We start from the raw sequence: 24,650 nt of genomic DNA, 5'->3' as shown, positions 1-24,650 counted from the left end.
CAGATACTTGACAAAGTTCCCAAAAACATTGGAGAAAGACAGACTGTTTAACAAAACGGGGCTGGGAAACCTGGATGTCCATTTGCAGAAGAATGAAACTAGATCCCTACTCTATACAAAAACCAACTCAAAGTGCAATAAATATCAAAGAAATACACCAGAAACTTTGCAAAGGTAGAATAAAACATAGGGTGAACACTCCAAAACATCAGCACAGGTATTAACTTTCTTAACAAGAAAGTTAAAGCTCAAGTAATAAAAGCAACAGTCAATCAGTGGGTCAGCATCAAGATAAAAAGTTCTACACCATCAAAAAAAGAAAAAAAAAGTATGAAGAGACAGCCTGCAAAAAGAGAGAAAATATTCACCAGCCATTCTTCTAAAATCCAAAATATTTACCATAAAAAGCAAATAACCAAATGGATTAATGGTTAAAGAACAAAACAGACATTTCTCAAAAGTAGATATAGATGGCCAACAAATACATGAAAAAGAAAGTTTCATATCCATAAGAATCTAGGAAATTGAAGTTAAAACCACATTGAAAATTCATGTCACTCCAGTCAGAAAGGACATTATCAAGAATATAAGTAATAATAAATGCTGGTGAAGATATGGGGAAAATACACTCATGCATTGTTTACGGGACTGCAAATTAATGAAACCACTTTAAAAGCTGTGTGGAAGATCACCAAAAGTCTACAGTGACATCAATGATTATAGTGGGAAAATTCATGATGCCCATATTGTGAGAAAGGTGCCTCTCAAGAGATGAATAAATTGGGCTGGGGATGTGGCTCAAGCGGTAGCGCGCTCGCCTTGCATGCCTGTGGCCTGGGTTTGACCCTCAGCACCACATACAAACAAAGATGTTGTGTCCACAGAAAACTAAAAAATAAATATTAAAATATTCTCTCTCTCTCTCTCTTTAAAAAAAGAGATGAATATACAAAGGAAATGTGCTATACATATACAATGGAGTTTTACTCAGCCATAAAGAAAAATGAGGTTATGGCATTTGACAGTAAACTGAGGGAACAAGAAAACATATACTCTGTGGAAAAGACAGACTCAGAAAGTCAAAGGGTGAATATTTTCTTCATATATGATGAGAGCCAGGTCACAGTTAAGACCCACAGATGACATGAAATATACGCTTCCCTGGTGTACCAATCTGTAGTTTGCCAGGAAAGGAAGAGATCCTCACATCTGTCACTGCTACCCGTGCAACAGGGAGCAAACATCTGCATGCATACTTCCATTCTGTTCCCAGAATGTCCCTCCAATTAGTCTTGTTTAAAGAGTTGACAACTGTCAGGGTTGGTGGCACATGCCTGTCATTCCAGCAGCTTAGGATGCTGAGGGAGCAGGATCACAAGTTTAAAGCCTGCCTCAGCAATTTAGCAAGGGCCTGAGCAACTTAATGAGATCCTGTCTCAAAATAAAACATAGAAAAAGGGCTGAGGATGTGGCACATTGTTTAAGCACCACTGGGTTCAACCTCTTGTACCAAATAGAAAAACAAAACAAAAACAAACAAAACAAAAACCAAAAAACATTGACAAGAGAGAAAAGTGTTAAGGGATTTTTCCAGTTTGTTCCCCTAGTCAGTGTTGGAGCTGCCTGGAAGAAACCACTGTGCTTCCAAATCCTCATTTTATTACAAAACCTCAAAGTCAACCTTTACTTTAGGAGAATTGCTTTCCTCATTCATATTTTCAGAAATCAATTGATATCTTTCCTCATATAGAAAAAGATATTTTGTCATTTAATTCAGCCACCACAGCCAATAATTTGCTTAAGAATCTGACTAGACTATAGAAGGTAATTGCTCTCACTACTATAGCTGATATCACCCAGCTCAACACTGCTTCTTGTTGATCCTCAGGTTTTAACTTACAAAACACGAGGTTTTATTAGACATGACCTAACACCCCTACATCTCCTCATCCTGTTCTGGAATGACTGAGCTCATCCCTCTTGAGACTAATTCTGGGCAGCAGGAGAGAGTGGCAGCTGACTGGGTTGGCTGATTTATTCCACACTTCAACCAAGTTCACCTTGAAGTTAGCAAAGTCAGGTGAAATGACCAAGTTTCTCTCCCATGGGTTTGGACCCTGGGGATCCATTAGAGGAAGAAGGACATGTAAGGCTTGAAGGAGGAAGGTTCTGTGCATCAGAGGCAGCAGTTCATCCTTCTGTCCCACTCTCCAGAAGTAAGTGTGGCATGTTTGAGTCTGTTTTACTGGAACAAGGGAAGAGAAGAGGGAGATGACTGAGCAAAGCAATAAGGAAGCAGCTCCCAAGGTGAGGAGCTCTGAGAGTTCAGCATAAGAGAATACTAGAAGTGGAAGCCATGGGCACTGAGTGTGTTCTGAGAACTCCCTCCTGGTACCTTTGGCTCCTCACATCAGGAGAGCTGGGTGAGATCCAGGCCAGCTGCTCAGTGTCAGAACCTATTTGCTTATCCTGGCAGAGTGTGAGCACAGCTTTGGGTTTAAATATTTCAAAGTATTCAATGGACTTTTAGCAGGGTACATTGTAATTAAAATAACTCATCTCTCAAAACCCAGTCTGAAGAATTTCACAAAATGAAATCAAAATTAATTAATTGTGCTAAATTAATTTGAGTTAGGTTTAACCAAGAAATATTTTAGAATTGATATTTTCTCATCATTAGGAATCACTTATTTTGCACACAGAATAGGCCATGGTATAACAAAATGTAAAATATAAGAGGGAGTGTAAATGTAAAATTATTTGATGTGAAACCATTAAAATTTTAGAATGTACTGCTATCCAGGAGTGTGAACTTAATTGAGAGATTAATATCTGTGTGTCTACCTCTTTTGAATTTAAAATATAAAAGGAAGAGAGGAGAGGGAAACTTATTCAGAGTTCTATAAGCTAAACCCAAATCTCACTTAATTCCATCTTCAAAGCTTTTCCATGAGGTTATTGGAACTGAGTTAGCCTAGGCTCAGTCAAACAATTCACTTTTTAGTCCAGGGCTGACTGTAACATTTTTTCAGGGACCATTAATTTTCATTGTATTAATTAGTTTTGCTTTTTTGTAAGTTTTGCAAAATGAACTCATCCAGCTACACTTGCCGCAGTTGTATCTATTGAGTTCTGTCAGATCAAGGTTATATTTTTAAACTCTCAATATTTTATATATAACATGTCTTATAAAATAATCAAGGGAAACACTAATCCTTGAGAACGCTTGTAATCAGAGAGCAATATTCTCCATATTGTAATGTAACAAAAAGAGTGGTGTTTGAAGATATTATAGGAAATAAAATAAATTCCAATACCCAATATAGAAATTTTCTGGTCTTCAAAGGAATTATACCCTCATATGTAACTCCAAAGTTCCAGATTGCAAAATCTTCAATACAGATGAATGTGATCCTGAAGTCAATATACTCATGCATTGAATTGAAAATGCACATGCATTTTCAATTTAGGAAAAAAAAAGATAATTAATACAGCAATTATCATCTATATTTTTATGTTACTCTGAACTCTCTGTAGCTGCTATTCTAAATGTAATCATAGGCCTCCTTATTAAATGACAAGATGAAAACTTGCAGTGCAGGACAGGGAGAACAAAAGAACTTCCTCTTTAAGGTCCATGTGCTCTGACCTACTCTCAGATATGAAAATAGGCCTCATCTTATGGACGACAGTGATAGTTATAGAAATTGTTTTGAATGTGTAGAAACAGTAAAGAGTTTACCAAATAGTTAAAAAATGATTGGAAATGTAAAGGAGTCACACAGGCTCAATTCCTACTCTGAGTACACACTGTAGCTTCAAAAATTTCTTTTTTAATTGGTGAATTTTACTTTTCATACTTAGAAAATGAAGACATCAGTGTCTATATTTACATAATTGGGCTCTATATGGATTAAGATAAATGAAGTAATATAAAAAAGTGTTCATACAAGCAATGACATCTCAAAGATTTCTATATAAACATAAAAAAAGCCTCTGACTATGTGTTTCTGTTATCAAAACCCATGTTGGTATATCCATCACCACATAAAGTGGTGCTTGCTGCTATGAAAAATAGAATAAAAATCTTGCATATTACTGTAACCTGTTATTTTTATCATGTGTTTTTTCCTTACACAAACACACATGTAAAAAAGGAAAAATGAGTTTATAAGACTTCAGAAAATAGAAAACTCATTAGGGAGGAGACAATATCCAAAGGATATATTATAATAAGTATGGATATTATAGGTCACACTATATCATCACAGGACAAAAATAATGCTTTGGATGGTGACCCCCTTTTAGGGCCAGCTGAGCAGCTTCTGTTTAGGAGGTGAGCAGCAAAGCTCTGGGAGAAGACCCTGGCTTACTCAGCTGCAGCAGTGCCAGTGGGGAGGGGACAGCAAGCACTAAAGGTGTGGAGGAGGCGAGGTCACTGAGGATGCAGACTCAAGTACACAGGGCACTTCTGTGCCCCACAGGCCATGTCTGTGGTGAACCTGAGTGCTGAGTTGGGGAGCTGGAAAAGCAGGATCCTGGCTTCTTCTGAGGCTGAGCCTAGTGTATAGTCCTAGGAATGCTCCTACTGGGAGTCATCAGGCAGGAAGGCTCTAGCAAATTCAACTGTCCTTGCTGTGTGTCATATTAAACTTTGTATTTCATGAGCATGTATGTGCCTATGACTTGCTGAAATGGTTATCAGAGAGAACTGGGGAAGGAAAATTCAATTCAGGTCTCAAAATAAATTTAAGAAAAGGTACAGGTTGAAATTAAAATAATTAATTTTAAATAAACACTAATAAAGGCAATTTCTTCTTTTTTCCCTTTACTGTTTCATTTCATCTTAAATGCTCAATTTTCATTTCTTTTCAAGGAATTTGAGAAAATAGGTTTTTATGGATAATTGGAACCATACTTCAAATGCCTTTATTTTGTTGGGGTTGTTTCCCCCAAATCAGAAAGGCCTACTTCTCTTGCTCCTGATCATCTCTGTGTTTGTTCTCGCCTGTTTGGGGAACTCAGGGATGACTGCCCTCATCTTCTTGGACCCCCGGCTCCACACTCCCATGTACTTTCTCCTCAGCCAGCTCTCCCTCATGGACCTGATGTACATCTCCTCCACTGTCCCCAAGATGGCCATCAACTTCCTCTCTGGCCAGAGGAGCATCTCTTTCCTGGGCTGTGGTGTGCAAATGTTCTTCTTTGTCACCATGGCAAGTTCTGAAGGCTTACTCCTGGCCTCCATGGCCTATGACCGCTTTGTGGCCATCTGTCACCCCCTGCATTATCACATATATATGAGCAAAAGAATGTGTGTGAAACTGATCCTTGGGTGCTGGACACTAGGTTCACTCAATGGCCTAGTACACACTGTGTATGCTCTTCATCTTCCATACTGCAGGTCCAGGACCATCAGTCACTTCTATTGTGACATCCCAGCCATGATGCGTCTGGTCTGTACGGACACCTGGATCTATGAGTACATGGTTATTTTTAGTGCACTCTTGGTTCTCCTCCTTCCTTTCCTTGGCACCACAGCATCATATGGACGAGTAATTTTTGCTGTCTTCCACATGAGGTCAAAGGAATTAAGAAGAAAGGCCTTCACCACGTGCTCCACACATTTAACTGTGGTGATATTTTACTATGCTCCTTTTGCCTACACTTATCTTCGGCCCAAGAGTTTTCGTTCACCTGAAGAGGATAAGAATTTAGCTGTCTTCTACACCATCCTAACCCCCATGCTCAATCCCATTGTCTACAGTCTGAGGAACAAGGAGGTGTTGGGAGCCATAAGAAGAGTGTGTGGGATGTTCTCCTCCAAGAAGAAATGAGCATGGCCGTCCCTGCTCCTCTGTACGGCTTCTCTCCATGCAGACTGGAACTCTCTAGAGCACTGCTGACATATAGATGTATGTTATTCCACATATGTAATTAGATTTCTAGTAACATGTTTAAATGTTATATTAAATTATATATTATTATATATAATTAATATATTTAATTGAAAACTCAATGATAACATTGACAATGTTTATTATCCTATTATATGTAATATAAAATATGCTATTTGTTCACATAATATTTAAAAGTAATAATAAACTGATATTGAAATATTATTTCTGTTTGACATTATACCCTTGCTGTGCTTGTATCCTGTGTTTTTATTTTATGTTTTCCAGCACTGCATGTTATATCCTGTTAGCAGCTTGCACTGTGTACATTTCAAGTTTCCCACAACAACATGGGGCCTGGGTCTCCAAATATCCAGCACTTCTGGTTGGCTAGTAGTCCTCTCCTTCAGGATCACATATGGATTATTATTCTCTCTATGGTTTCTGGTCTTAGGACAAGGAATTATACTCTTAAAACAACGATTTCACCTGGATGTGGTGCCGAAAATCACAACTTGGGAGGTTGACGCAGGAGGATTGCACATTGAAAGGAAGCCTAATCAACTTAGCATGGCTTTGAGAATCCTATGCAGACATGTCTCAAAATTAAAAAAAAAAAGAAATTAAATGGTCTGGAAATGTAGCTTAATGGTTTAGTACCCTGAGTTTAATCCCCTGTACCAATGTGGAAAAAAGTCAAAAACAATAACAACAACAAGTTGTATTCTCCTAACATTTAGTTTTAACTTTTGTAGATATTGAAATCCAAATGGAATAGGAAGCATAATTATTCACACCTGTAATCTTTCTCCAGGAACATAATACATGAAGAAGCTCTTTCTGCTACAGGTACCAACGCCACAATTTTCTCTCTTTGCCTTTTTCCTATTCTGTGATTGTCTACTTGCCATGTTCCTTGCTTTTACTAAATATTTATCCTTGACATTTGTTATCAGTGGCTCATCTGAGCTGGACATGGGGTCTCTGATTCCCTAAAACCTAAGTAATTCCTGGGCCTCCAACAGGGCACACTAGTGTCAACATCAAACATTTCCTTGGCAGCCTTGTATCACTGTATCCCGTTCTTCCTGTTTGCCTGGTCAGTTCCATGAGCCATCAACCATATACCCAACTCCTTCCTGGAGTAACTCTCCATCCCATATGTTGTCCACATCCCCCAAACCTGTGCTTATGGGTTGTGTTGAGTTGCCTTGACCTGACAGTCCTGGAGTGAGGTTTGACCAGGTGACATCTTCTAATAATGCTGCCTCATGCCTGTTCTGGCACTGTTCTTGGGGTGTACACATCCAGCCTGCTTCTTTTGTGTCTGAAGATTTAATGGGCAACCAGATATCTTTCAGAATGATCTTTTTTGTCTCAATGGAGATTAATTTATTTCTTTACCCTTGAATTAAGAACCCCAGGTACTACAATAAGATTGTAAATATGAGTTTAACTGTGGCTAGGAAGTTCTTTAGAAACTAATGGTAGTAACTACAGGGCTTGCGGAGAATTAAAACAATATTTCAATATTTGACTGAAAAGTGAGATTGTTTCATGATTGTTTAGGGTTCTGAAAAAGGAATAGAAGAATTCGGGTTAAGGCACAAATATCAAACCGGTATCCAACTTATGAGACATTTATACATCTTTGTCCACTAAAATAACTTAAGTACTCAATATTCAGATACTTATACATCTACTCTTTAACATAAGTTCTTTTTCTCCTGTAGATATAAAGGCATTAAAAAGGCTTATTAGCATTTAGGTGGATATTATAAGTTAATTGTTGCTACATTCCATGTTATCACAGTGCTTAACTACATTTGTGATGAAAAAGATAAGAAAATACTCATTTCTTTCTCCTCATATCAAACTTTCCTAATTAATATATTAAAGACCAGTACAGTGAGCATTAGAAATAACTTGAATAGATACAATGTGCTATAAATTTTTCATCTAACAGTTGCAAGGAAAAAAATAATGAAAGAAAGTACAAAATAATGGCTGCAGGTTAGCAATTGGGTTAAAAATGTGGCCACAATTATGCATGTTGAGTAGAGAACCAGGATGCTGAGAGGAAGATGATTTGATAAGTATCCCTGAGATGCATCATTGCACAACATTCAAGACTATATGGAGTAGATGCTAATAAAGAACCTAGCAGATTGCAGAAATCTGAGCAATGCCACAGATTTCGACATTTCTTCTCTGAATGTCGGGGACTTGAGGGGAAGGAGAGCTTCTGAATTTAGTTGCATGTGGGTGGGCTCTACTTTATAATTCACCTGATCCAGAGGACTTACTAGAAAAATATTTCAGAACATCATTTCTGATGGGCTTGACATGTGCATGCTTACTGATAGCAAAAAGTTGCTGTAATGAAAATTACATCATCTCTGCCCATCTTTGAAATGTCAGTGTGAAAACCAATAAAACAGCAAAAAACTACATATAGACAGATGAATCTCCAACAAAGGAATTTTATCTGGGAATAAAAACTAGGATTGACTTGGAGAATCTTGGTGAAAAGACTGAGTAAATTCTAGTATGTGGAGGAGCCATATACTAAAACTCTGTTTTAGTCAGTTTTGTGTTGCCATGACCAAAAGACCTGATGTCAAAACCACAGAGGAGGAAATTTTATTTGTAACCCATGGTTTCTGAGATCTGAGTCTATATAGTCAATTTGATTGTTCTGACTCCAAGGTCAGGAAGCACATCATGGAGGAAGGGCATGGTAGAGGAAAGCTGCTGCCCTCATGGTGGGGTCAAGAAGGAGGGCGGGGGAGAAAGAGAGAGAGGAGAGGCAGAGGGAGAGGAAGAGGGAAAGAGAAAGAGAGAGAGAGAGAGTGAGAGCACTGCATTCATCAGGGCAATATATAAACTCAAAAAGGCACACACAGAGGAACCTACCTGCTTCAGTAATGCTCTGCTGCCTATAGTTACCACGTAGCTAGTGGCCTAATCCACTGATAAGGTCACACTTTTGCTAATCTAATCATTTCTGAAAATGATTAGATTTCACTCTGAAAATTCTTACATTGTTTTAAAAGTGATCATTTCATATATACCTCATATCAAAATCTTAAGAAGTTTGAAGTGGAATCTGCACAATTCATTAAGAAAACTGGAAATCACTTAAAGATGGGTTCACCAGCTACTGTATAAGTCCAATCTTATGGTTATGGTTGACAGTTCCAAAAAAACATGCTAAGAAAAAAAAATAGAGTTGTAAAGAAAAAAATACAGTTTGCATGACCTACTGGGGCAATTCCCAAAGCAGTGACTTTATTGCTTTTCATCTGGCATCTCAGGTCTACCTTAAATGGGTGTTACAAGAGTTCAATTTGCTAGCTCAGTTTCAATGATGGCATTACTGATATTACAGGGAACAATGCTGACATTTTGCTTTCCAACAAATAAAGTTCAGAGAGATGCATGAGATTCCCAAGGCCACAGAGTGTCAGAGAACAGTGGACCAGGCTCCTCTTCCCTCCAACACTCACCGCCTGGAATGAGAACAGGGCCTGCACTCAGCACTTTTGCTGAATTCAGTATCCTTTTGTGGTTTTGATCTTCAGTTGCCTGATGAGTACAGAGATCTCTGATAGCCTCATGTCTGTGTCATGCTTGGTGGAACCTGACAAGAACAGCAGAGATTGTACCTTAGTGCATCCAAGTTGTGATTGTATCTTAGTGCATTCAAGGTAGGAAACATGTAAGCAATGTGAATCTATTCTTGCAGATGCAGTGCCTGGTGAGGGCTGCATCCTGATTAAACATGGTGCCTTTGTTCTATGTCCTCACGTGGTGGAGCATGAGCAAGCTCACTAGGAGCTAATTTTCAATGGCCCTGATTCCATTTGTGAGTCCCTATGTTCATGACCTTATACTCACCATCAATGCAGGGTGAGGATCTTGGTATATGCATTGGGAGGGGAGAGATATTCCCGCCATAGCAGATTCTCATCAATCTCCATATCTTAATACTGCCCTTCCCCTCCTACTCCCTTGTTCTTTCTTTCCCAGTGCTGCCTTGGCACATGAGACATGTACACAAACACAGTGTCCCACACCAAGAAAGCCCCTGTGAGAGCTGTGCTGTGCTATGTGGGCTTTTCATCATTTTATCTCTGAGCATGCATGAAAGCTGAGGGGCTGAGATGGTGACTGGATTAGCACAGAGTTCAGCTCAGCCGCAGGACTCATACATGTGCTCTATGTACAGGCTTGTACACAGTAATATTAGCTTGTTCTTCTAACATTGTGCAAACAGTCTTCTTGGAGCATCTTATGGTTCCTCTGTAGCCAAGGGAGCCACAGGTGTAAAGAAAATAAAAGGAGAAAGAAGCAAAATGCACAGGCAAAAGCAAAGCTGCTCACCTGAGCTGCTAGCTTTATTTATATCAATAGGTTATATTGGTATCATTAATACATATTGTTCCTTGTATTACTAGACATGTTACAGATTTAGCAACTTTATGCAGCTTATTCCTCAGTTACATACTAAGTTGGAATATGTAATGTTAGGAGCTTTGTGTAGCTCTGAGGAAATTCCATTGTATAAAGTTACTGTTATGTGCAAGTTTAGGCTCAGTGAAACATTGCCGCTGTCTAACAAGTGTTCATTTATTCCCAGGAGCTGTGGGCCTGAGATCAAGGAGGAGGCTGATAAGACTCTAACACAGAGCATCCTCATGAAGGACATTGCCATAGCAGTCAGGTATCCTGTGTCTTTGCATAGAAGTTTCCTCGCAGCCTGGCACTCTGTGTCTTTGCACAGAAACTCCCTAGTCACCAAGCATGCCACAGGCATGAAGCTATCACAGACCTCTGTACTCATCAGGCAACAGAAGATCAAAAACCACAAAAAGAAGCCATTTCACATTCACTAAGGAAAGTTTCATTCAAAAATAAAAGAAAATATGTTTGGATAAGAAAGTATGAAACTTGAAGCTTTGCAGGGTTTTGTGGCAATTTGAAATGGTGATGCCACTGTGGGAAACAGTATAGTGATTCCTCAAAAAAATTAGCCCTGAATTAATAAATGATCCAGCATTTCCACCTTTGGGTATTCACACAAAGAAACCAAAGGAAATGCTAAAACAACTCTCTGTGTGCCATGTCCATCTGGAGGTGAATGGTAAACAAAATATGATACATATACACAATGTAAACCTCACTGGGATTACAATAAAGTAAATATAGACATAGACCACAATAAGGATAAACACTGAAAACATTATATTTAGTGAAAAAAACTAGTCATGAAATAGAGTAGTCAAATTAAGTGAGACAGGAATTGGTGTGGTGGATACCTGGGGCTCAGGGAAGGGGAGATAAATTTTTCATGAGTTTTAGTTTGAAATGATTAAAAAGTCTGAAGATGCATGGCAGTGATTGTTGTACATCAGTGTGAATGCTCTTAATAGCACAAACTTATACACTTAAAATATTAAAATGATTTACTTTATCTTATTTATCATTACCCTAATATAAAAGCCAAGACTTTTAAATAAACTTCAATTATTCCAAATTTGGATTCTAAAATGTATTTTAAGGGGCTGGGGATGTGGCTCAAGTGGTAGCGCGCTCGCCTGGCATGCGTGCGGCCCGGGTTCGATCCTCAGCACCACATACAAACAAAGATGTTGTGTCTGCCGATAACTAAAAAATTCTGTCTCTCCCTCTCTCACTCTCTCTTTAAAAAAAAAAATAAAATAAAATGTATTTTAAGATTATTAAAGTAGAATTCTGAGTCTTTATGAAGCAGTTGATATTGAATTATGGTCTAAGCTTTCATAATTTGCACAAGAAAAAAATTGAGGAGAGTAAATTATTTCTTTAAATGTCAACTCTAATCAACTTGAGACAATCATATTAAACTGATAACATAATATATCATGATGCATAATTTAGTTATTATCAAGTAAAAAGTATACTATTTGAAATTAAATAACACTACAACAATTTCTGTATTTTATATTGTATTAATTTAATTATATACTATCAATTACTCACCTACTATGAGATGGTCTAAATTATACTGATTTAAAATTTTGAAAAAAGAGGAGATAATGAACAACACATAAATATAATATTTTTATTGTGTGTCATAACAGCTAACACAGTATCTATTTTATTACCCATGTTTTAATCTGCTAACATTAACAACACCTATCATAAAATATTGTTAATAAAATAGACCCTGCACCTCACATGGAAGCAGCCTTAACCATCGTGATTTTGTTTCAATAATGTTAGGACATTTTTTTCATCACATAAAAATGAATCAAACTGAGATAATTTATCCATTTTAATTTTTATCCATTGAAACAGCTTTAAGTCACTTGCTTGAATCCCATGTTACAATAGTTTCACTTCCTTTGATTTTCACTCCCTTTGATTCCTGAGGACATCACAGAAGAAGAAGTAGCTGGTGTAGAAGGGGCACCATCTGTTGCCTCTGGGGATGAAGGGGCTGAGGGGGCAGCCTATATGTTGTCTCATAAGTCTTGGTGAGGTTGGGTGGAGTGGGTTGTTTGTATCTTTTGGAAGTTTTCATGTTTGTTGAGATCCGACCCTGTGTCTATGTCAGGGAACTAGGCTTGGGCATAGACTTGGATGTTGCCTTCTGCATGTGGAACATATACCTCCAGCCATTTTAAAGCAGCTTGGGTCACCCATATAAGCTCTTCTATATTGAATAGAGGTGTAAGGTGGTGGGTTCTTTTCTCCCTCACTGGGGAAAAACTGGTTCCTTTTATGTATTTACTTTGTCAGTTTTTTTTCTCTTTAGCTGCCTTTTCAGGAGGTCTTAGAGGCTGCTATGGTTTGATCTAACATCAGCTTGGACTGTCCGTCTAGACAGGCTCTCAGCCAAGGGGGCTGTTTCTGTTAGTACCTCTTGCCAGCAATCAATATAAGGGAACTGGTTTGGGTGTCCAGGTGTTCCAACAACTATTAAAAAGAACTCAGCAATGATTCTCTCATTTAAAGATTCTTCTGATGTCCAGATCACACCTAAGTTGGGTCATTCTTGTTCACAGAGAGTATGCAACCTTTGTGAAGTGAGTTTCACCCCATAGTCTCCCTTAAAATTCTAGACATACATTCCAAAGTGTTCAAGGAATAAAGTTTACTTTGTGTACCTCCCATGTTACACCCTTCATCTGTGTCACACACTTATGAAAATACTTGCTTTGTCTGTCTTCTCCCATTCCCATCATGGAAATTTAGAGTCCTTTTACCTTGCAGGTCGGTATGAACCCCTGGACCTAATACCCACATCATCCACCTTAATACCCATAATACCCACATTACCCACCTTAATATGGAGCAGCTACCATCTCTACCAACTGAAAAATATCCTGAACTTTACCTCAGGTTGTTTGATTTTTACATTAGTTTGAAGAGTATGATTAAATTTTCTACCAGCACACATTTTCTTTAACAAATTGTTTACGTGCTTAATGAGGCTAATCCAGCTGAGAGAGAAATGGAAAGGGAAGATGCAGAAGAGATGATCTCCTTGCAGAAAATGATGGTGCACCTAGGATGGAGTAGGCCACTTCTTGCACTGTCAGTGGTGAAAAGGCTGAGTGTGTGGGTCCAGAGAGAAGGAGGCTGATACTCTTAATGTCAGGAGATTTGAACTCTGACTGTACTTTCTCACTAAATCCATTTATATCAAAGTTAAGTCAAGGAAACATGGAAGAGTATTGGATTTTGCAAAAAACATGCTTGATTAGATTTTAGAGAATAAGAATGTTTTGTGACATGCCAAATAACCAATATGATATTTGTGTTCTTAAATTCAAACTAAGAAGTGTCATTATGGCTTGCACAGTTCTGCAGCCATGTTTCATTGCTCCAGGTCATCTGTGAAGCCTGGAAACAGGCTGAGGATAGGCTGGGCTGGAGTTCTGCAGGCAGATGCTGTAGGCACAACTCTGCACAAGGAGGAGGGAGGAGGTATTTGTAAAAGATAAGCAATAATATTAATAATAATTTATTTATAATATATGCACTCCTGAAATTTGAAATAATGAAACTCATTTGTTAAAGTTTTGTAATTCATTATATTTCCATAATATGATTTACTAGTATTTATTTAATATAATCTCATAAATAATTCTGTCATCTCATAATATAATAAAACACTCCAGGTCAAAAACAACATGAAAGCACACCTCATAGTTTTATCACTCTGGATTCAATAAGATAGTAAGAGATCCTCACATCTAGTAAGACAATCAATAAAATAGTGAGAGATTACCATCTCTGCAACAAATCCTCTTCAAACATTGTGCATGTATACTTCAAATTAGTTCTCATAATGTTCTTCCAATTAGTCTTATTTTAATGATTTTTTTCAATGAACTAATATTTTAAGTGTTTAATCCCTACTCAGTCATCTAGTCAGTAATGGATTTGGTAGGATAGATTTATTTAATCTGAATTTAAATGTTATTTTTTCACATTTTGTCTAAATCAAATTTTTATGTTAGTAAATTTTTGACTGGTTTATCACAAAACTATCATCTACTTCGGCTCAAATAGAAGAATGTATGTGTCAGAGCATAATTTATTTTAGTCACATTAGATCCAATAATTTCCTCTGGAAACTGACCAGATTGGAGAAGGTAATTGCTCCTGCAACTAATGTAGCTATTCTCCAGCAGAAGATTCCTACATCTGGTTGATCCTTAGGTCTCTAAATAAAAAAGAAGGAGATTCAATAGCCATTACCTAACACTCTTTACAGCTCTTCATCCTGTTCTGAAATAGCTGGTTCGTCCCTCTTGAGACTAACCCTGGGCAGCAGGTCAAAGATGAAGAGCTGAATAGATTGGTGGATTTGCTCTACGTTTGAACTGAGTTCATTTCCAAGTCAGCAAAGTCAGGTGAAATGGCCAGGCTCCTCTCCCTGTGGACTTGGACACTGGGGATAAATTAGAGGCAAAAGGAGAACATGTGAGGCTTCCTGGAGGAAGGTCCTGCACACCAGCTGCAGCAGCTCATCCTTCTGTCCTCCTTGTAGAACCTGAGTAAGTAAGGAATGTTTTACTGTTTCCACTTGAACAAGGTAACAGCAAAGGAAGATGTATGGATGAAGCTATTACATAGGGGACCATGAACAAGGTCAAGAGCTTTGTGATTTCAGTATAAAGATGATGGCTAAAGGGGGGAGCAGTGAGCATGAATATGTTCTGAGAATTCTTTTCTGCTCAGTGGCAGGCCCTAGTTGCTTAGCCTGGAAGATTAAGGACTCACTGGTGTTTAAACCTTTTTGAAAAACTCAATAAATGTAAGCAGGGCATCCTTTAATTATAAACTTATTTATCTACAAATACAAACTCATGAGTTTCAAATGAGATGAGACAAAATGGTATTATTGAGCTGAGCTGTTGATCTCTGTTAGCTTTAACTAATGGAGACCTTGTGGAGATGTGGTTTTCCTTTCAAAAGAAAACACTTTCTACTGTACAAAGAGTAAGTCATTACATGACAGATTGGGAAAGTTAAGGGTAAACATAAAAGTAAAATGAGGTGATGAGTATGGTGGTGCATGCCTTAATTCCAGTGGCTCTGGAGACTGATGCAAGAGGATCACAAGTTTAAAGCAACCCTCGGCAATTTAGCAAGGCCCTAAGCAATTCAGCCAGAACTTGTCTCATAATAAAAATAAAAAGGGATGGGAATGTACTTAGTGGTTAAGCACTGTGTTCAATGCCAGGCACCAAATACAGAAAAAAAGTAAAATAAGATGATATGAACTTTCAAATTTCCACATTGTGCTTTTCTCCAGGGCTGTGACGTTAATTGAGATAATGTATTTCTCTGGGTCTGAGTCTCCTCTATATTTGAGGTATGGAAGGAAGAGGGGAGATGGATACACCTTCAGGCCCCGCTATATGCTGGACACACAAAGCTCTCTTACCCCTTTCTCCACAGCTCTCACCTGAGGTTGCTGGGACTGAGTTAGCAGAGGCTCAACTAGTTTCTCATTGGTTATGGTATGAGTGTCTGTAATACTGTTAAAAATGTGTATTACTTGTAAACTCTGCAACATAAATTTGGGTTTCTACAGTTGCTTCACTTACCTCTGTTAGGACCTGTCAAATGCAGGATTTTTTAACTACAGAATTGAGCAACATGCCTGGAATGATGATTAAGAGAGACACTGATCTGTAGCCACAGAAACAATATTCTTCAAGTTATAAAGTTACTAAAAGGTGGTGTTTTATGTAAAGCTGGAGCATAAAAATAAATCCCATCTTTGATAAAGAAACTTGTTGGCCATCAATGAAAAAAGACCCTTAGGACAAACTCCAATGTCCTAGATTATAACACCTTCAAATCCAAGATGTAGGACACTGAAAGTAAATATTCTTATCAATTACCTGACAACAGAAAAGTTTTCAACTTTGGAAAAAAAATAATTATTGCAGTAATTATCATTAAACAATTTTATGACATGAATTACTTAGGAGAGTCTCATTTTTAACACAGGTCTCCCTCCAAAATGACTGGGCCATTGAGATATACATTTACAGCAGACTGTGTGTTCAGGTCTTGACATTGCATGGGCTGCTAGGTCCTTTCTTCCTCTGCAATTATACCTTTACTAAACAAAGAAGAAAGTACCTTCATTTCTAGGGTGTGCAGGGTAAACACTAATTTATAAAATGATCTGGTCAGATTCTGTTAATTTGGTCTATATCACTAATTTACTCCTAAGCTTATTATTTGGTTCAGTCAATCAGCAGATATACTGACAGCACAATATGCAATAGCCCCTGAGCCAGGGGACACACAGAGGAGTCAATAGGTCCCACCCTGTCCCTAAGCAGCACCCAGCTATGCTGATATGCTCAGGTCTCAGGGTTCCCTTGCTTGTTTGACTACCTTTTCTAAACACAGGTTAGCCCCAGTTGTCCTCATTGCCCTCTGCCCAGTCTCTGTCACAGGCTCCTCCTCTCACCTCTCTGATCAACCAGAGCCTCCTGAGTAAGCTCCAGAAGGGAACCTGACCCCATGCCACATCTACTGGCCTCTCACCTGTCTAGAGCAGAGTCTGAATCCTCACTCCTCCCTACACCCTTGCCTAGGGCCTGAGCTTCCAGAGCCCTCTTGTCTCTGCTGCTGCCCTGATGATTCAGGCAGGCTCTCTCCAGGGCTGGTCCTGCTCCTCAGTCTGTGCAGAGTGGTCTAGGAACTGAGGGCTCTAATAGCGCCTCGTTGTAGGGCTTCCTTAGTGCTGCTGCCCAGCTGTCCCTCTGTCCTTATTCCCTGATTGATTTCTTTTACCCTTAGGAATGGTTGTGTGACCACAGAGCATGTGTGAGCTGCTGCTTTATTGACTGTCACCCACTAAATACTAAATCCAGACAGTGGAATCTTCTGTATTTTATCTATTAGGGTAAGTCAATACCCAGCAGCACTGGCACAAAATGGAAGGAGTGAACACGTTTAAGGAATGAGTTTGTCATGAAGATCATTGTCTGGTGTTTTCTCATTTTCACTGAGGCTGAGTGTTTTGTTTCCAAAAGTTTTTAGAAGAGCTGTTTGTGATCCCGTCTCTCCCATATGCCCAACACATCCATTCATCTGTCCAGTTCCCAAACGTGTTTTTATTCCTAAAATTTGTCAATTAGAAAGCTCTAAAATGCTTTTCATTTTTTATTAGATGTCCTTTTCCAAAATGTTACTTGTGTTTACCAGTTATATGAAGCCAAAAATTTTGTTACTAAGTGTAAATTGTGACAACAAGCTATTAATCACTGTTGTTTCCTGTTGAAAAGCCGATAATCCAACATGATAAAACTTTATATCTGAGACAGGATGCAAACTTTCAGATGGATGTGTATAAAACTTTAAAGCAGCATATCTCATACCAAGGCTAGAGGTGGAAGGAGTTATAAAATATCATAATCAGAGTTCATACAAATGGGGGAAATAAATGAAAGGTAGAATTCATTACCAGAAATGAGAAGAACTAAAGAGAAAAAGAGGAGGTATTAAAGTTGAGTTACAAATATAAACATTATTAGTTTAATTTTTATAGTACAACTCAAATATAAAGACTTGAAATTTTATCAGTTTGAGAATGGTGTACCAAAATATTAACAATGTCAATCAACTTTAAAATATTTGAGTTAACTAATATTTCAGTAACATTAGAGAAATTAGGGTATAGTGGAATTTAGACTACCTGACCCTAGACTACTTGGTTAGCATCTGAGATCTGACAATTACTAGTGATCTGAACTTTTGTAAATTAATCTTTCTGTGCCTCTGTTGTTTCACCTATAAAACAGTGATATTTTAACACCTCTTTGGGTTGTTGTCAGAATTAAATAAGTCAATAAGTATAAAGTACTTACATAAAAACATAAATACTAATAAGAATTGCATAAAAAGTATAAAATATTTATCTAGGAGGGGAAGGTTACTCATTTTTACCTCTTATTGGTTTCTTTACCTTTTCTCTCTTTTTAATGATGAACATCTAATTTCTGTTGCTTTACTTATGTAATTAAATCTGAAGAGAATAATTGAAAATACATATAAGATATAAATATTGAATGTACCACATTTAAGATTCTTTCCTAGTTGAACCACATAGTAACAGATTTTCCCCTCTGCCTGCCCCTTATGGAAACCAAACTTCAGAACTGGAAGAGGAAATAAGCATTCTAAGTTCCATGTGCTTTTACCTGTCTGAATTATAGAATTAGGCATGATCATAGAGACATACTAGGTGAATCACATAGGACACACAAAACCTTCACAGTTTAAAAACAATGCTCTGGATGGTGATTTACAGCACCTGAATGACCACCACAGCACCTGGAATATGACCCTGGTTTACTTCAATAATGGCAGTGGGGAGGAAAGAGCAGGAACTGAGGATTTGAAAAGGAAAGGTCACTGAGTACATAGTGTCAAGCACACAGAAAATTTCTGAGTCACACACTCCATAAGTTTGGTAAACAGTCAGCGTTAAGTTGAGTGGTAACAATGCAGGGATCCTGGCTTCCTCAGGGATCCTACTGAGTAGTTGTTCCATGTGCCTGAATGCTGGAGTGTTGACCCCATGTTTTCTTCTGGTGGTGCATAGTCCTGAGGAATGTTCCTGCCCAGAAGTGTCTAGGAAGGACTTTCTTGGTTGTTTAATTTGTATTGATTCACATATAAGAAACCTTGGATTTCAAGTTGAGATGGTTACCATAGAGAACTGGAGCAGAAACTATAAATATTCAATTAGCATATGAAAATAAATTGAATAATTTTTCATATATTTGTTGGCCATTTGTATTTCTGTTTTTGAGAGGGTCTGTTTAATTCATTTGCCCACTTATTAATTGAGCTTTTTGATTGTTGTCTAAAACATTTTCTTCATTCTTTATATATTCTAGACACTAATCCTCTGGCAGAAGAATACCTCGGAAAGTTTTTCTCTCATCTCCTAGATTCTCTCGTCACATTCCTTGTTGATTATTTTGCTCTGAAGAAAGGTTTTAATTTGATGGCATGCCTTCATGAACTCTGGACATTATTTGTTGAGCATTAAGGATCCTATTGAGTAGTTATTTCCTGTGTCTGTTTGCCTGTGTGTTGACCCCCATGTTTTCTTCTAGGAGTTTAAGTTTCTGGTCTTATTCTTATGCTTAGTTCTCTTTTTTGTTGAACTTTAGGCTGTGTGAAGGGTAAAGTTCTTGTTTCATTTTTATACATATGAATAATCAGTTTTCCTATTGCAAATTTTTGAAAAAAAAAACTATCCTTTCTGCACTGTGTTTTTGGCATCTTTGTCAGGGATCAGATGAGAATAGGTGTCTGTCTTTGTCTCTGTGTTTTCTAGTCTGTATCAGTAACAATAGAAAAATGCAAGTCAAAACTACTCTGAGATTTATCTCATACCATTCTGAATGACAGTCATCAAGAATACAAATAATAATAAACCCTAGAGAAGATGTGGAGGAAAAGAAACACTTTTACACTGTTGACATTATAAATTAGTTAACCATAATGAAAATCAGTATTGACATTTCTCAAGACTAGACATGGAACGACCCATTTGACTCAGCCCTGGCACTGTTCAGTATTTAAATGGAAGAACTAAATTCAACATATGATAGTGATACATGCATACCCATGGTTATGGCAGCATGATTCACAATATGCAAGCTATAGAACCAATGATGGTGTCCATCCATGGATGGATGATTTTAAAAAAATATGGTGGAGCTGGGGATGTGGCTCAAGCAGTAGCATGCTCACCTGGCATGCATGGGGTGCTGGGTTCGATCCTCAGCATCACATAAAAACAAAATAAAGATGTTGTGTCCACTGAAAACTAAAAAAATAGTATTAAAAATCAATCTCTCTCTCTCTCTCTCTCTCTCTCTCTCTCTCTCTCTCTCTCTCTCTCTCTCTTTCTCTTAAAACAAAGAAAATATGGTACACACACAAGATGTATTTTTATTTAGCTAGGAAGAATAAATAACTTATGCCAATTGAAGGAAAATAGATGAAACAGGAATCCACTATGTTAAGTGAAAGGAGGAGAACTGAGAAGTTAAAAATCATGTTTTCATTCCCATGTGGAAGCCAGAGAAGAAAAAAAATCCAGAGGAAAAGGAATTCCATGAAAACAACAGGAAGATCAGAAGAGGAAAGGGATTGGGGGGTAAAGGCAGACAGAAAAGAGGGAAATACTAGGGAGTGATGTCAGCCATATTACATGGCTATATTATCTACATATATAATATGTTACTACAAATACAATCATTATGTACAAGTATAATGTACCAATTAAAAATGGAAAAAGATACAAAAAAATGAGCTACTACTACACATTAGTTATCTGAATTACACAGATACTTTTATTTAAAAGTCCAATGAGCAAAGCTGTGATGTTTTAGGATTACCAATTCATTCTAAACAAACAGTAGTAAATATAATTTCTTTTATTCTCCTCTTATTTTGTCATGTTCATTGCTTAATTTTTGTTTTTATTTTCATTTCACAAAAAAAGTTAAAGCAGTGCATTTTCATGGAGAAATGGAATGAAACATCAAATGATTTTACTTTGTTGGGGTTGTTTCCTCAAAACCAAACTGGCCTACTTCTCTTGCTCCTGGTCATCTTTGTGTTTGTTCTCGCCTGTTTGGGGAACTCAGGAATGACTGCCCTCATCTTCTTGGACCCACGGCTCCACACCCCCATGTACTTTCTCCTCAGCCAGCTCTCCCTCATGGACCTGATGTACATTTCCTCCACGGTCCCCAAGATGGCCATCAACTTCCTCTCTGGCCAGAAGAGCATCTCCTTCCTGGGCTGTGGTGTGCAAAGCTTCTTCTTCCTGACCATGGCTGGCTCAGAAGGTTTAATCCTGGCCTCCATGGCCTATGACCGCTTTGTGGCCATTTGCAACCCCCTCCACTACCCCATCCGCATGAGTAAGAGGTTGTGTGGGAAGATGATCCTGGGGTCCTGGACACTGGGCTCCATCAACTCCCTGGCACATACTGTCTATGCCCTTCATCTTCCTTATTGCAGGTCCAGGGCCATCAATCATTTCTTCTGTGATGTGCCTGCCATGTTGCCACTGGCCTGTGTAGATACCTGGGTCTATGAGTACATGGTGTTTGTGAGCACAAGCCTGTTTCTCCTTGTTCCTTTCCTTGGCATCAATGCCTCCTATGGACGGGTCCTTTTTGCTGTCTTCCACATGCGCTCAAAAGAGGGAAGAAAAAAGGCCTTCACCACATGCTCAGCACATTTAACTGTGGTGACATTTTACTACACACCTTTTGTCTACACTTACCTCCGTCCCAGGAGTCTCCGCTCCCCAGCAGAGGATAAGATCCTTGCAGTCTTCTACACCATCCTCACCCCCATGCTCAATCCCATCATCTACAGCCTAAGAAACAAAGAGGTGCTGGGGGCCATGAGAAAAGTGTGTGGGATGCTCTCCCTCAGGAAGAAGTGAGCATGGTTGTCCCTGCTTCTCTGCATGGCTTCTCTCCATACAGACTGAAAAAAATCAAGAGCACTGCTGACCTATAGATGTATAATGTAATCGACATCTATAATTAGATTTCTAGTGACACTTTTGTCAGTAAAATTAATTTAACTAATATATTGATCAATATAAACAAACATAATAATAATTAATGACTTTAATGGAAAACATTAAATTAACAATGGGGATATTAATCACATTTTATTTTGTGCCATTATAAGTTATCATATACCTTATATGTTCTTCTAAAGTAATAATGTTCATACTGATGTTGATATGTAATCACATCTAAATGCTTTGAATGAAATTCTATTGTTTGTATACTTTGTTTTTCTCCTATTTTGTCAATTATGTGTCTAATTCTTACTTATAGCCCCCAAGCCCTAGCAACTTGGACTATAAACCCTTCAAGTGTCCCACAAACACATGGGGCCAGTGTCTACAAAATTACAGGACTTCTGGGAGAATCAAATTCCTCTCCGTCAGAGAAGTTGATGGGATCAGATGTATTAACACCTCACCATCCATAATCACATCCCTGAGACAAACTAGTTTTTCAAGTTCAGGCCATTCCCTAACAGGTGGCCTGGACCCTCCCTTATCACAGAAGCTATCACAACTCAGTTACCCTGGCAACCAAACAAAAATATCACCAAAAAAGATAATTTGCTGATGTCTTGAAAGGGTGCTAAAACAAGTAAGTTGGCAGAAAACTGAGGAACATTCAGGGACCCAATGTCCTCAGTGAGCACCACCCCATCTCTGGAGGAGGTCCATGCACTTCCTGTGCTGTCAGTAAAAAGTCAGAAGGTGGACTTGGGCAGAACTGTGGAAATTTCCCTGGTACTTCCAGTAAAACTGGAAGGCAGAAAGGCATGTTGTCTCACTCCTATCTGAGAGAACCATCTCTCTTCCTTGAGACTGTCCCTTTTCTCTTCTCTATCCCTTATAATAAAACCATAACTGTTACTTTGAGAACCTTGCCTAAAATCTTTCAGACTTGATGGCAAAAATTGGGGCTTGAAGGGGGCTTCCTAGGGCCCCAGTTTCCCTGATGATTCCTGCTCTGAAACACTTAAGAGTTAGGCAAACCACGATGGTTACCTGCCTGGTCCTGGCCTGCCTTGGTGGTCTCACTGAATTTCTTCCCCACCCGAATCTTGTCTAGAGGACAGGCTGATGGAGGCCAGAGTCCCTCTTCAGGGGCTGATGAATTTGCTGGCAGAGTGACCACCAGACCACCTCAGATTTCATCAATATAACCCACATGAATATTTCCCCTTTCAGAGGTCTGCCCACTCATGTCTTTTACCCTACTTTGATTGGGAAAAGGGGAAAGAGGGCACATAGGGACAGGAAAGATGGTGGATGGACATTAATAACCAAGGTACATGTATGACTGTACATATGGTGCGACGCTACATTGTGTACAATCAGAGAAAGGAGAAGTTGTGCTGCACTTGGGTACAATGAATCAAATGCATTCTGCTGTCATATGCCTACATTAAAAAAAAATAATTTAAAAAATCACCACCCCATTTTTGGGGGGGGGGGGGTTCACTTGGGAGTTTATCTCTGCTTACCCTCTTCTTGGCAAAAATAAAAGTCTCCTTGGCTGCTCATTTGGCACTTGGTCTTGTTTTGGCTTCCAAAATTGCAAGAGGGGAAAATGACCTTTGAGGTCCGAAACTGGTGATGCTTTGTTCTTTCAGGAGCATATTGGAAAGCAGGAAGTTTGGACATCCCCAGCTGCCTGGGGATAAAGAGCATGGAGTCTACTCAGATCACCACTGAGATCTTTCTAAACCAAGGAGGGTTTCCAGGAGTCCAGGGATCTCTGCCCCATTCCCAGGAACCTCGCCCTGGACTGGCTCAGCTCCAGCAGGACTCCTGGTTTCATTTTGGGGAGGGTCTCACAGGAAACCGCCTGTACCTCACTCTCAGCCTAGCCACACCCTTAGTCATTTAAACAGGGGACTTACATATTTACACCTGTGTTCCCTGAAGCCCAAGAAGCCCATCCAGAGAGCTCTGATTTGCTTCCACTTAAACTCACAATGGCGCTGGTACCTTGTGGTGTGAAGAGGAGGAAATGAGAAGAGGGCTGGGACAGGAATAGACCAAGGAGGTCTGGGAAGGCACAGGGATGGGAAGGGCTGTGGTGGCAGAGGAGCCTGTGCCATATTCTCACACCTCATTTCCCTGGTCTTGTGATGTTGTCTTCACTCTTCCCCAGAGGTGTCTGCCCTTAGGGCAAAGGTGACCTGCCCCTAGGTCCTCAAACTGTGAACTGAGTCCCAGGAGTGAATGTCACCTGGGGGATGAAAGAAGTGCAGACCCTCATCCCTCCCAGGACCCCCTGAATCAGAGTGTGCCTCCCAGCTGTGAGGGGATCTGTGTGCACAGGAAGTGGAGGAGTCCTGGGGAGATTCTCTACCTGTCAAAGACTGAAAGACTTTTTCACTTTGAAAGTTTGCTGTGCAGTAGGAACCTCAGGGATTGGAATCAGAGAGGCCTTGGGTAAATCCTGGTTCTCCTCTCCTGAACAAATTTCCTGATGCAACCTCCAAATCTCAAGCACCAAGTGGGTACAGTGGGAAGGATGCCAGTCACACAGGCCTCTCAAAATGACAGAGGTGAGGTGAACTGGGAGCTCTGGAATCCTGGCAAACACCAACTGCCTGGAAAACCCCTCTGAACTCAGCATTTGATGC

At 39.0% G+C, this 24,650-nt stretch overlaps 2 protein-coding genes across 2 annotated transcripts; both read left to right on the top strand.

The window, feature by feature from the left end:
• The first annotated feature begins 4,898 nt into the window (after positions 1-4,898).
• LOC143390368 (olfactory receptor 2L13-like) lies at positions 4,899-5,837 on the top strand. The gene has a single exon (XM_076842788.2). It carries the CDS (start codon positions 4,899-4,901, stop codon positions 5,835-5,837), a length of 939 nt encoding a protein of 312 aa, XP_076698903.2.
• Positions 5,838-20,964: 15,127 nt separating this feature from the next.
• Positions 20,965-21,903, top strand: LOC143390380 (olfactory receptor 2L13-like). The gene has a single exon (XM_076842797.1). It carries the CDS (start codon positions 20,965-20,967, stop codon positions 21,901-21,903), a length of 939 nt encoding a protein of 312 aa, XP_076698912.1.
• The last annotated feature ends 2,747 nt before the right edge of the window (positions 21,904-24,650 follow it).

The sequence above is a fragment of the Callospermophilus lateralis genome, unplaced genomic scaffold, assembly GCF_048772815.1.
Source record: "Callospermophilus lateralis isolate mCalLat2 unplaced genomic scaffold, mCalLat2.hap1 Scaffold_2339, whole genome shotgun sequence".
Lineage (NCBI taxonomy): Eukaryota > Metazoa > Chordata > Mammalia > Rodentia > Sciuridae > Callospermophilus > Callospermophilus lateralis.
This window is presented reverse-complemented; position numbering and strand designations above follow the sequence as displayed.